This window comes from Oryzias latipes, chromosome 21, assembly GCF_053564925.1.
Source record: "Oryzias latipes strain Hd-rR chromosome 21, Olatipes_Hd-rR_3.1".
Classification (NCBI taxonomy): domain Eukaryota; kingdom Metazoa; phylum Chordata; class Actinopteri; order Beloniformes; family Adrianichthyidae; genus Oryzias; species Oryzias latipes.
This window is the reverse complement of record NC_136257.1, coordinates 14,370,304-14,382,040: the sequence shown is the minus strand read 5'-3', so window position 1 is coordinate 14,382,040 and position 11,737 is coordinate 14,370,304. Positions and strand designations below refer to the sequence as shown.

The 11,737-nt window shown below is 41.2% G+C and overlaps 1 protein-coding gene across 1 annotated transcript in view; it reads left to right on the top strand.

The window, feature by feature from the left end:
• The first annotated feature begins 1,470 nt into the window (after nt 1–1,470).
• The window catches only part of mao (monoamine oxidase), a 35,005-nt gene continuing 24,738 nt past the window's right edge, over nt 1,471–11,737 (top strand). Inside the window, exon 1 of the mRNA XM_023950509.2 lies at nt 1,471–1,630. Coding sequence (XP_023806277.1) covers nt 1,510–1,630 — 121 coding nt within the window. The 5' untranslated portion in view covers nt 1,471–1,509. The remainder of the gene's footprint in view (nt 1,631–11,737) is intronic.

Here is an 11,737-nt window from a genome sequence, read left to right as displayed (position 1 = left end):
CCCCCGCCGCGCCGGTAGGGCCCAAAGCAGGGCCCCGCCCCAGTAGAGCATGTTTCATTATTAAGTCAGACGAAACAACACTCTTAATACTTGTATCAGTTAAAAAAAATTCATCTGGTGTAAAACTTTCAAGTGACGAAGGTCTAGATCAGTCGGTGTTCAGCATCCAGACCATCAAAGATTCTACATCAGATGCAAACAGGAGAAATTCCCTCCACCAATAAAAAAAACCCAGTACAAGAAATTTGGAAGAACCTATAACGTGATTGGATATTTGTAGGTGTTTATTCTACATGTTGATGTTTATCAAAGAGGTTGAAGATTCATTGATGACAATGTTGTTTTTGGTGCTTTTAACAGGTTCTTGTAGCATTTTTGGAGGACATATATAAGACAATTTAGCTCCTGCATTTCTGAGTATTTCTTTATTCAAATCATTGTGATTCAGGAGCAGAAGAAAAAAAGTTTTATTTTTAATGTATAAACTATAAACAGCAGGCCACAGACTCCCTGCTCCCCTCCGATCTGATGCAACCATTTATGGATCCAAGTACGTTTTTGTTTTCCTCGTCTGAGCTGGAATTTGGATCAAAGCTGTGCGACTGGACATCTCCAATATTGCTCGCCACTTTTGTTGCACCGCTAATGTTGGGGCTGTAAGCTAGCGGGAGAACATGTAAAAAGAGAGCTATTAGCAATGGGCAGGGGAAAGGGGGTGAGGATGTTCCGCACCACTGGCCCACAGGTAAGATTTAAATTTCTAATGAACTGCTGCTGTGGAAACTATGGTTGTGTCCAAATTCCCTTCCTAATGCCTAACTAAAAAACTATATAGCAATATATCTATAGTAAGCTAAAAGTATAATAATTAGTTGTTTGTTACCTTTCGGCATTTCCCTTTTGGGGCTGCCACAACAAATCAGCTTTAACTGATTCACACATGTGGTTTGGCAAAAAAATTTATATATATATTTATAAGAGAGATGTCCTTCCTGAGACAATTCTGTATTTTACCAGGGCTGGGGACCGGCACAGGGAGGCCCAGATTTGGGTCCCCTTGTTGCTACATGGTTAGGCAGTAGCACTAAGGGTTGAAGCTCATCCCTCCCCTAGGAATCAAACCTGGATTTTCCATGTGCCAGACATGCTCTGCGTTCTCTGCAATGACAACTAAAAATCATAATTATCAGAGGGGGAAATAGATAGCGATTTGACAAAATTGAAATTGTGATTGGGGGAAAAAAACTGCAAAAAAAAAATGAATTTAGACTAGTGAGAGTTAGACTGATTCTTTGGAACAGGAAGGCAAGAGTTCATGAAATCTGCCTCTGATAAGATGACAATGTTATCTTTACTACGGGGACGTGGTGACAAGCAGGGTTTCAGGTGAAATTAATCTCTGCTGCATAATCCTTCAAATCTACAGAGCCACGCCGCTTCACTATGAGTGGGCGGAGCCTGGGGCGGGGGTGGGTCTGCCCGTGCGCCCGCCCGGCGCCTTTAACGCAGATGCGCTCCTGCGTGCGCCCTGCCTTCAGCGGCGAGCGGACACTGTCTGACGGATCTCCGAGCACCATGACTTCCTCCAGCAACACCTACGACGTCATCGTGGTCGGCGCCGGCATTTCAGGTAGGCCAGATCTCCCAGAAAGTTGGCTCAAAGTGCGCGCAGAAGCAGCCGCTCCCTGGAAGCAGGCGCGGCTACAGAGTCTGACCGGATGCGCGGACAACTGTTGCGCAGCCGCCGCGGAGCGGCTGCAGGAGGCAATTCACGGTGCAGGAGGCTGGTTCTGCTGCTCCCTGTTTTCCTTCCTCTCCTCCGTTAGACTGCTCCCCTCCTCCTCCTCACAGCTGCTCCAGTACAGCTCTGTGTGTTAAATAACAGCTAATCGGCAAGCACACTTTGTATTACATAAGAGGAAGCAGGGGGCATAAATCATCAGTGGGAGCATCTGTTAGGCTGTTTGTATTTGGGAGCCTGTATGAGGGGAGAAATGACAGCAGCCAATTACCTTCATGACCGGCAGCTGTAATGCTGGAGTCCAGAACCAGACGGGAAACAGCTGGGTCTGCAGCTGGTTCTGCATCATTTGTTTGGGAGGAAAGTAAATGTGCTTTTTATGTGAGAGGGAGGCTGTAGGGGGATCCCTGCTTATGCAACTTGAGATTGCAGCAAAGACCTTTTTTTTTAGTTTTTTTTATTTGAAAATGCTTATTGACTCATCTGCCATACAAGGTTTTCTTAGGGAAAGAAAGGTCATTTCAGGGCAGAATGCTGAAGCCAGACTTTTTGAGTTGGCTCAAGTTTAAGTTTGTGAAGGATGATTTCCAGGCAATGATGTGTCTTCTAAAGATTGATAAAGTTTTCAGCTGAACTTATTAAAGGTTACAGCATGGTTTGGCTATCTTTGGTTTGTGAGACAGTTCAGGAGGCAGAATAACACACAACCCCTCCCTTATGCAGGTAGGGCCTCTGTTGAGATATAGATTTGTGCTGTTTCTTTTTTCATAGTACAAAAATGCACAGCAGGGCTACATATGATATAGAGCGCTGTTGCCTCACAGCAGGATGACTGGTTCAAATCCCGGCTGGGTCCCTTTCTGTGTGGAGCATACTTGTTCTCCACATGCGTGCGTGGGTTTCCTGTGGGCGCTCCGGCTTCCTCCCACAGTCCAAAAACATGCTTCAAGTTGATCGGTGATTAATTGTCCCCAGGTGTGCTTTTTGGGGTGTGAATGTGTTCCTGCAACAGACTGCTGACCTGTTTAGGGTGTAAAAGTTTATTTTGTAACTACAGCCATGCCAATATTCATTGTGCTGTCAAATAAGTCGGCTGGTTTTCAATTTAACGTTTGGTAGCTACAATTTATTAAGTCTGTTCGCTTATTTTTACCTGTAAAGTGGTTTGACCTGCTCAAAGCACGAAAACCACTTTTTTAAGTTTAGTTGGATTGGCCCAAGCAACCTATAAAGGGATTCAATGGGTTCAGAAAATGGATGGATGGATGGATGGATGGATGGATGGATGGATGGATGGATGGATGGATGGATGGATGGATGGATTGTTGGTGGAACAAAAACTTCCAGGTTCTTTTCCTCTATTTCAAGGCGTGGAGCTTGCAAATCCAGAAAAATCCCAATTTCTTTCTCTCGCATTTCTCAATCATTTCAACCCAAAGACACTTCAAATATTCCAGCATATTTAAAGATAAAGTAAATTAAGCCAGACTGTTTTTATAAAATACATATTTAAACAAAATACTTTTTTTTGTGCTTAAACCCCCTAAAAATAACACAAATGACCTTGTGGTAGAGTGTTAGCCATGTGACTCGAAGGTCGTGAGTTCAAATCCAGGCTGAGTCATACCAAAGACTAAAAGTGGGACCCAATGCCTCCCTGCTTGACATTCAGCATGAAGTGGTTGGAATGGGCGGGGTTAAACCACCAAATGGTTCCCGGGTGTGGCTGTGTCTGCAGCTCACCACTCTCCCAGGAGAGTGGTCAAATGTGATTAACAAATTTCACACACCTAGATGCGTGACAGCTAATGGGACAATTTGACTTTACATTTATGAACCATCACTCAAGCAGGAAAACTGAACCTTTCCTATTGTTCATTAATCTACGACTCCTTTTTAGTCCTGTAGACATTCAGACTGATGGCGTTTAGCCCAGCTGCTTTGGCGCAAAGGCTGGGTTCACCTTCGACAGTTAATCCGTCCATCAGCGCCTTTGCAAAAATTTAAAGTCCTATTGTCAAAGTCTTTTTTTCAAATTGCATATTTTTATGTGCTCCTGATTCACAAAGATTTAAAAGAAGAAATTTTCAAAAAATGCAATTATGAGCTTAAATTTCTACACATGTCCTTCATCATCAGAAATCAGGCTATAAGAGCATGATAAAAACACCAAAAACATTATTTTCTTTGGAGTGGGTCAAGTATCTTGGAATTCCAGTTAGCAGTGCATCAGCTACAGTGGAGGCCTGGCAAAATGTAACCATCTGCTACTTAAATTATAAGCCTAATTATGAGACCTGAACAATAAATTGCATATTTAACTGTATCGCGATATTGAGCTTTGCAATATGCATATCGCAAATAGCGACAAATGGCTATCTTAAATGTGCTAAAACAATATGGCAGCTTGATGTATTTAACTAATAAAATAAATCCCTTTATGCATTTGACCAATTAGATGGACGCCTTCACGTTATTGACCAATCGAATAGAACTCTTTCATGTTAGATGTTGGCCTCCTAGTTAGACGAGGGTTAACTCTCATTTAAATAAAACCGTTGCAGTCAAATGGAAATGTTGTTTTTGGTTGTTTAGCTATTTGTTCATATATCGCAAGTTATACTGTCATCACAACATTGATCATTAATATCGCACATCGCAAGTTTTCCTCATATCGTGCAGCTCTACTAATTACAGAGACCTTGAGAAATGTTTTTTTTTAGTTTGTTTATGTAGAATGTACTACCACCTAGTGTTTGGGTAATGTGGTAATTGAGCAACACAGACAGCAGAGGTGTGTAAACCTTCTTCATATAGATCTCTAACCCGGACTACAGCTGGTAATGTCTTTGCACGCCTTCATTTGATGTTCTGCTCCTGTTTGCTGGATGGACTCCGTGTTCCTGCCTTTGATATCAATAAACAACCCCCCTCCTCCTCACATAAGCCTGGAAAACAAAGGACAGAGCTAAAAAGATCCGGCTCTGTAAGGACGCGGCGCCCAGCAAAATATGAGCATCACATGACCACATGTCATTGACCCAAAGCCAAATTCATGTTTTCATTGACAGAAACAGTGTTTGATTGTTGTCAGATGGATTTTTTTTCCATACAATGTGTGAAGCTTGGTCGTCTCTTTCACTGCTGGAGCATCAGCCTGTGTCGGAAAAATATTTAGGTCACTGTCAGGTCAAATGCTAGTCAAACAGACAAAAAAAAAAAAAAAAAATTCTGGAGAGGAAATGTTAATTTAATAGACCCCGCTGGCTTTCTGCCACTCTGCCTACCTTTGCTTGTGTCAAATTAGTCTGGTAATTACACAATCTGTTTATCCTGTTGCCCTTTACCGGCATCCACCAAGGCCACATATAACAATCACCGTAGAGAAAATTGACAGATCTCCCTTTTCACACCTTGTCCACGTCTCTGTTGATGACACGCCTGTTGATGGGAGCACATTGTTTTTGGAGAAAACCTTAAAGGCTCGCGACAGCCGCTGAAGAAGAGGCCAGAGGAGCGGAAATGATGGGAGAGAGAAGGGCAAGGAAACCTCTTCCTGGTTTATTTGAGAGGCGGTGCATGTGGGAAAATAATGTCATGGATCACAGAGGAGAAGAAGGAGACCAAGAGGCAGGAATGTTTGAAAAACATTGAAACAAAAGAAGGAAATGAGAGTTGATAAAGAGAATAAAGAAGGAAATGGGTTCATGTGTGGAGTTAATTCAAAATGAACAGACACATTAACCAAAACACAGTTTATAATGTAAGCTTTATTATTTATAAACTACGTTTGTATTTAAACATTTGTATTCAATTTAAGGGTCTCGATATGTTAAAATCACAAAAACATATTAAGTATTTTTAAAAAGTGTCTTTCCGAAATGGTAACAGTGATGCCTAGATGCAGGAGCACAGCTTGGCAACAGTAACACAATATATAGAAAAAACACTTAAGATTTAAAAGCTAAACAACAAAAATGTTGCATCCAATGATTTTATGTAAGAACTGGACTGACTGTGATGTCACCCATAGAAAATGGTTCACTTCCGGCTTCAACCAAATGAAGTCAATTCAGTTGACATTTTTCTGCGGTACGGGATCGCCATGATATCGTCAGTAATCAGTGATTGAGTGTCGGTCAGCGATTCAGGGAAGGTTGAGGGTATTAAGTGTGTTTTATAAAATACATTTTCATTGTTTTGAGTCTATAAAGCAATGGGACCCAATGCCTCCCTGCTTGACACTTAGCAGTAAGGGCTTGGATTGGGGGGTTAATCCACCAAATGGTTCCCGAGCGCGGCTGTGTCTGCAGCTCACCGCTGCCCCAGGGGAGGGGTCAAATGCGGAGAACAAATTTCACACACCTACGTGTTTGACAGATAATGGTGCTTTAACTTTGCATCACTATTGTGTGAAGAGCCCAGCTGAAACTAGACCTACTGTATAAGAAGTGTGTCATAGGTGGATTCTGAATTCACCTTTGTTACGCCATGTTTGTTAGAGCATAGAAGAAAAAGGTATTTGATGGGTTTGCATTTTATGTTATGATTAGTTGGTTTTATTAAACTTGCAAAAAATAGAATTTTTGCTTTTACATCTCACCTACATGGTTTTTCGAACAGCATTTCTGCTCCTAATTCATAGCAGAAAATACTCAGAAAGGCAAGTTTAAGCTCAATTTTTCTCAATATATTTCCTCCATAATAAAAAAATGCCACAAAAACATGCTAAAAACACCAAAAAACAAGATATTCATTGGAGTGTCTTTAAACTTTATCTAAGAATGACTGATTTGATCACAGGGCTCCAACAGCAGAGCCCACTGAGAAAGCACAGCACTCACAGTTTGTTTCTTCCTTCGGTCTGAACAATTACTGTTGTCAAGGTAACTGCGTCCGCCCCTGTCCGTCTCCCTTATTTGCAGCATACGAGATGGAGCACGCATGTGTGCATCTGTGTCCATGCATCGTTGTTTTGCACACAAACAGCATCTACTTCTCTCTTAGACATGTTGCTTAGACAGAGCTTTTCAGCTTACATGGAAGGCCGTGTGTGCTACAGACAGCACAGCTGCATTCATTCAGATACACCTCAGAGGTCGTTAAGGCTGGTGGGTCAGCTGAGGCCTTGTGGAGCTGCAGTACAAAAGTAGAGCTGTGGGCAAAAGGAAAAGTTGGCCTAGCTGCAAAAGTCAACAACAAAGTAAAAGACCCACAGTTTGACTTTTAATGATATTGCAATTCATGTTTGCATTTAGTATTCAATTTGAAAATAAATTATGATTCATTTAAACTCCCCCTCCGATGAAATCGTTTTTTGAGTTTTTGGACATGCTCGTGTGGCATTTTTCATATGAAAGAGAACAAATGTAATTTAAGCCGCAAGCAGCGTTGTGTGGCCCGCAGGCACTACCAGCCCTCGATGCTCACCTCTATGTGCCCACCGCTACCCACCGTCCGCCCTCTCCGCCTATACGCTCCGACCCCCCCCTTGTCGCCCGGGTCATCACTTAAAATGATTGTACTTGTAAGAGCTACATGTGACAAGTTGCTAGAAAATTCGCTTTTTTCAAAATGGCGGCTTTTCTGTTGATTTTATCTCCACAGTAACTATTTTATGTTTTAGTCACCTGGGGATGTCGAACAGATCGACGTCAGTTTCAGACTAATCGGAAAAGTAGATTTTGGAATTTCCTTAGCAACAATGGTTTTGGCTAACCACGCACACATTCCTTAAATGTCCAATGTATATCAATATTCAGTTAGGTACTCAGTTCCAGCCATGGATGCATGCATTCAATTTTAGTATTCCATTGAAAAACATGCAAGCTCACCACGCAGAGAGCTTTTTTTTTTAAAATTCAAGATGACGGCCTCTTCTCGAGGTCATAGGTCAACGAAACTCCATGTGTGGTGGTAGACTTTTTTGCGTACCACGCCTACATTCCTGTATTGATATTTAATATGTTACATTGTTTTGTTCAGCTTGGGGCAGGGAATCGCATATTCATTTTTTATGACATTACGATAAAAAATGTGCGAGCCAGCTAAGACCGAAACAGTTGCAAATTCGCCACGTGCACGTCGTTAAAAATATACAACTTCTAATTCCAACATTTTTTCCACAGTAGCATGCGATTGAAGCCCAAGAAGTTATGAGACGATCGATAAAAATCCCTAGGACGAATTTTTGTTTGTATCTGGTTCTGAAGGTGCTTTTTTTTTTTATTCAAGATAGCAGCCTCTTCCCAAGGTCAGAGGTCAACGAAACATTTGTGGTGTTTGTAGACACGGGTTGGCGGCATGCGTGTCTAATTTTGTATAATTGCTGCTATTCAAAACTTCCTTGGGATATCCCCGGCACGTGTGATTTGGTTTCATCACTGATTTTTTACCCTTTTTTGTGACTCCATTTGCTTTTTTTTAAATAGGTTTAAATAGGCCAATCAAACTGTCGCAAAGACGCTCTTTTTGAATGAATGAGCCGTTGTGATGTCACAGAAGACATTACAAGAGAATATGGCACATTGCTGTGTTGCCCGCACATATTTTAAGTGTGTCTAAGGCTGGATTTTGTTCTTGGCCGCACGTATTTAAAATTAAACTTAAAGACAGAGCAACTATTAGTAAGTTCTCTCTCTGACCTGGTTTAAAGGCTTTCTGTCCCGCATTAACCAAAGAGGGTCAAAATAAAAACAAGAATAACATCAGGGGAACTTTTTTTATTATTGCTTTGATGAAAATAGGAAAAATATCATAAAATTCAGGAGGCCCTTGCAGGCTGGCTCCCCATCCTGCAGCGGGTCTCTGTTTGGCTGCCAGCTCGCCTCATGGAGCCGCATAGTGATCGCGATTGCTCCAGCTCCATGGGCCCTGCGAAAGACTGTCCAGGGTCTATCTGTCTGCAGTGTTGCCAGAGTAGGCAAAAAACAGCCCAATTTGAGTAAATACCCACCCAATTTGAGTTGGAAACTGCACAATCTGGTAACACTGTCTGTCTGTGTAAACACAACGCCTCCCTCTCTCTTTATTGACCTTCTCTCTTACTGCTGCTCACACCTTGCCCTCCCCTTCCTGCTTCATCGGAGAAAGGAGTCAGTAAAGAGTCACATATTTGCACCAATGGCAGGATAGATGGTAAATAGCGTATACTTGTATAGCGCTTCACTACCTTCATAGTTGGCTCAAAGCGCTCTACAGTCACAGTCCCATTCACACACATTCACACACTGACAGCGGCTCCGCTGCAGAATATTTTTGGTACTATAACCATCAGAGGCAATGTGGGGTTCAGTGTCTTGCCCATGGACACTGGCATGGTGGAGGTCGAACCTGCAATTTTCTGATCAGAGGTTGACCGCCCTAAGCCGTATTGTGTTGTCTTTATTTTTATATTTATTACAGTGTTGCTTTTGTTTAATATTTTCACCACTAACTTTGATATTTTATAACTCCCTTTATTTATTTATTTATTCATTTATTTATTTATTTTTATTTTTTTTGCGGTGCTGTTATACGTACATTTTTATTAAATTTTTCCCAGTCATAATATGCCATTATTAATATACATGTTTTATGTTTGATGTATGTTCAGTTCTGATTGTTTTATTCAATTAGTTAACATTTTGATTTGCCTAAAGTCTCTGTCTTGTGTTTTATTAGACACTAAATTGACAAGAAATTGTGTATTTCCAAAAATATTCTATAATCTTTTTGTACCACCATGCAAGGTTCAGGACTCGGTCCGGACCAAATATAGGAGACTCGGTCTGGACCAACAGACTTTTCCAGTCTGAATACACCCTAAAACATAGAGAAAGAATGGAAATCCATTCCTTCCCATCCCCTTTTCAGGGAGTTGGACAAACTGAGAAGCATTTTTAGCGGCAGACTTCTACACCCCCGCTGTGCTAGAGAACGATACAGGAAGTCATTCCTGTCATCAGCCATTAGACTTCAGAAGTCATCTGGCAGACTTGGATGTACATAAGATTTTTGAGAGTTCTAGAGTTTTCGACTGTTTAGTTATTTTCTTTTCTTCCCTGTATATTTTGTGTCTTGTGTTTATTTTTATCCCCCATCTTATTTCCGCGGTGCTGCTACTACAACTACATTTCCCTTCGGGGATTAATAAAGTTGATCTTGACTCTTGAATCTTGAAGCGTAACTGTTCGGTTTCAAGCTTTTGCGGGATTTAGTCACTTTGAAGCAAAGTTCAAAGGATTTAAAGCATATTTTATTTTAAAAACTGTCACCTTTAATCATTTCCAGTAAGAATGCAGGAATTTCCAATCTTTGAAGTGTACAAGGAAACACTGACTGCTCTAGCTAAATGCTTTTGGCAAATGCTGATGTGAGCAGTTGTAATTGATTTGTTTGTTTCAGGTGCAAGAATAACAGACACCATCACATCATAGATGCTGCAAAAATGCATCTCAGGGTTAAATATGTTAATACTCTAGTCAATATTTCCACAAGTTTCTGTAAAGTTGTGTTTTTCCAACCTCTGGTGTCACGACCTGGGAGGGAATTCAAACAACAGAGAAATGCTCAGCGTGTACCCTTTAAAGGGGATTGCTTTAGAAAATAAAGAAGAGAAGAAAGTGAAGCCTCAATTACAGTGAAGCAGCTCCCGGATCAAAGCATTGTACTTACAGGAAACTACTTTTTTCAGTAATAGCTGTAGGCTCTAATGAGACCGGCAAACAGTCGGTCTTTGTTTTCAAAGACAGAGACTGACCTTTTGAGCTGCGAGCAGGTAATAGCATCAATTTAATGGTGGAAGATTTGTGAGCCTTCTCTGTTAAGGTTTAATGCGTCCTGCAAAGCCTGGCAGGCTGGATGTGTTTGTGCAGGGAGTGGAAGCTGAGGGGAGATAATACAGAAGAAACTATGCTTAAACTTACATAAGCCAGGCTGGTTTCAACAGGACTTAGCAGGCTTTGGGAAGAGAGAGTTAAGAGGGGGATGAATAAGCTGAGGAAAAAGAGGAATCCCTCTCTAAGGACAGTGGGAAGATTGTTGGGGAAACATCAGCAGAGAAGTGGACTCCTGCTTAGAGAGCACTCATGATATCATTGGTCATGTGCCTTGTCTAGTTAACTCCTGGGTTCATGCTCAGTTCCTGGTTAAATGAAGCAACATCAAAAAGAGGAAAAACTCAGCATTTGAAGGGATGCAACACGTCACTATAGAAAACAGCCAAGCATAAAATAAAGACAGTAAATATTTGATCTACAGTTTTTTTAACATTTGCAGGCTCCATAGTGGTGTGGTGGTTACCGCTCTCATCTCCCAGCAAGAAGGTTCAAATCCAGGCTGGGACATTTCTGTGTGGAGTTTGCATGTTTTCCATACATGCGTGGGGCTTTTGTTCAGCTTCCTCCCACAGTAGGTTGTAGTTTAGTTGGTCATTTGAAATTGTCCCTCTGTATGAATGTGCGTGAGTATGTGACTCTGTGTGGCCCTACAACACAGTAGCTGGGATAGGCTCCAGCAACCCTGTGACCCCAAAAGGGATTCAGCGGCTTCTGAAAATGAATAGATGTAACATTTACATGACGCAATTAAATGAAGATAGCAAAAAACAAACAAATATATAAATACATTTCACTAGTTTATTTCTTGATGTATTTTTAATGCCAACTAGTTGGATCGATCTGTTTTCTTTCAGCTGTTCAAGAAATCATCATCATCATCAAATGTGAAAATGTGAATGGGAAAAAAGAGAAAGATATAAATTGCAACATTGTGATGTGTTTGCTTTTTTAAAATTGTTGGACGGAAAAGTTTACCATCATGTTGCATCTCACCTTTTTTTTAGGAACAAGTAGAAGGTTTGGGGGCTTCAAGGTTAACAATTTCTGTGTTGGAATTCAGTTCCATGGTTGCCTGGTGTCCTGTAGGTTTCCAGCTGCAAAGTTTGTGGCATTCTCTGATGTATTTCACAGTCAATAATGTTCCTCTGGTAGTGAAATGTCCAGACTGCAAACAGAG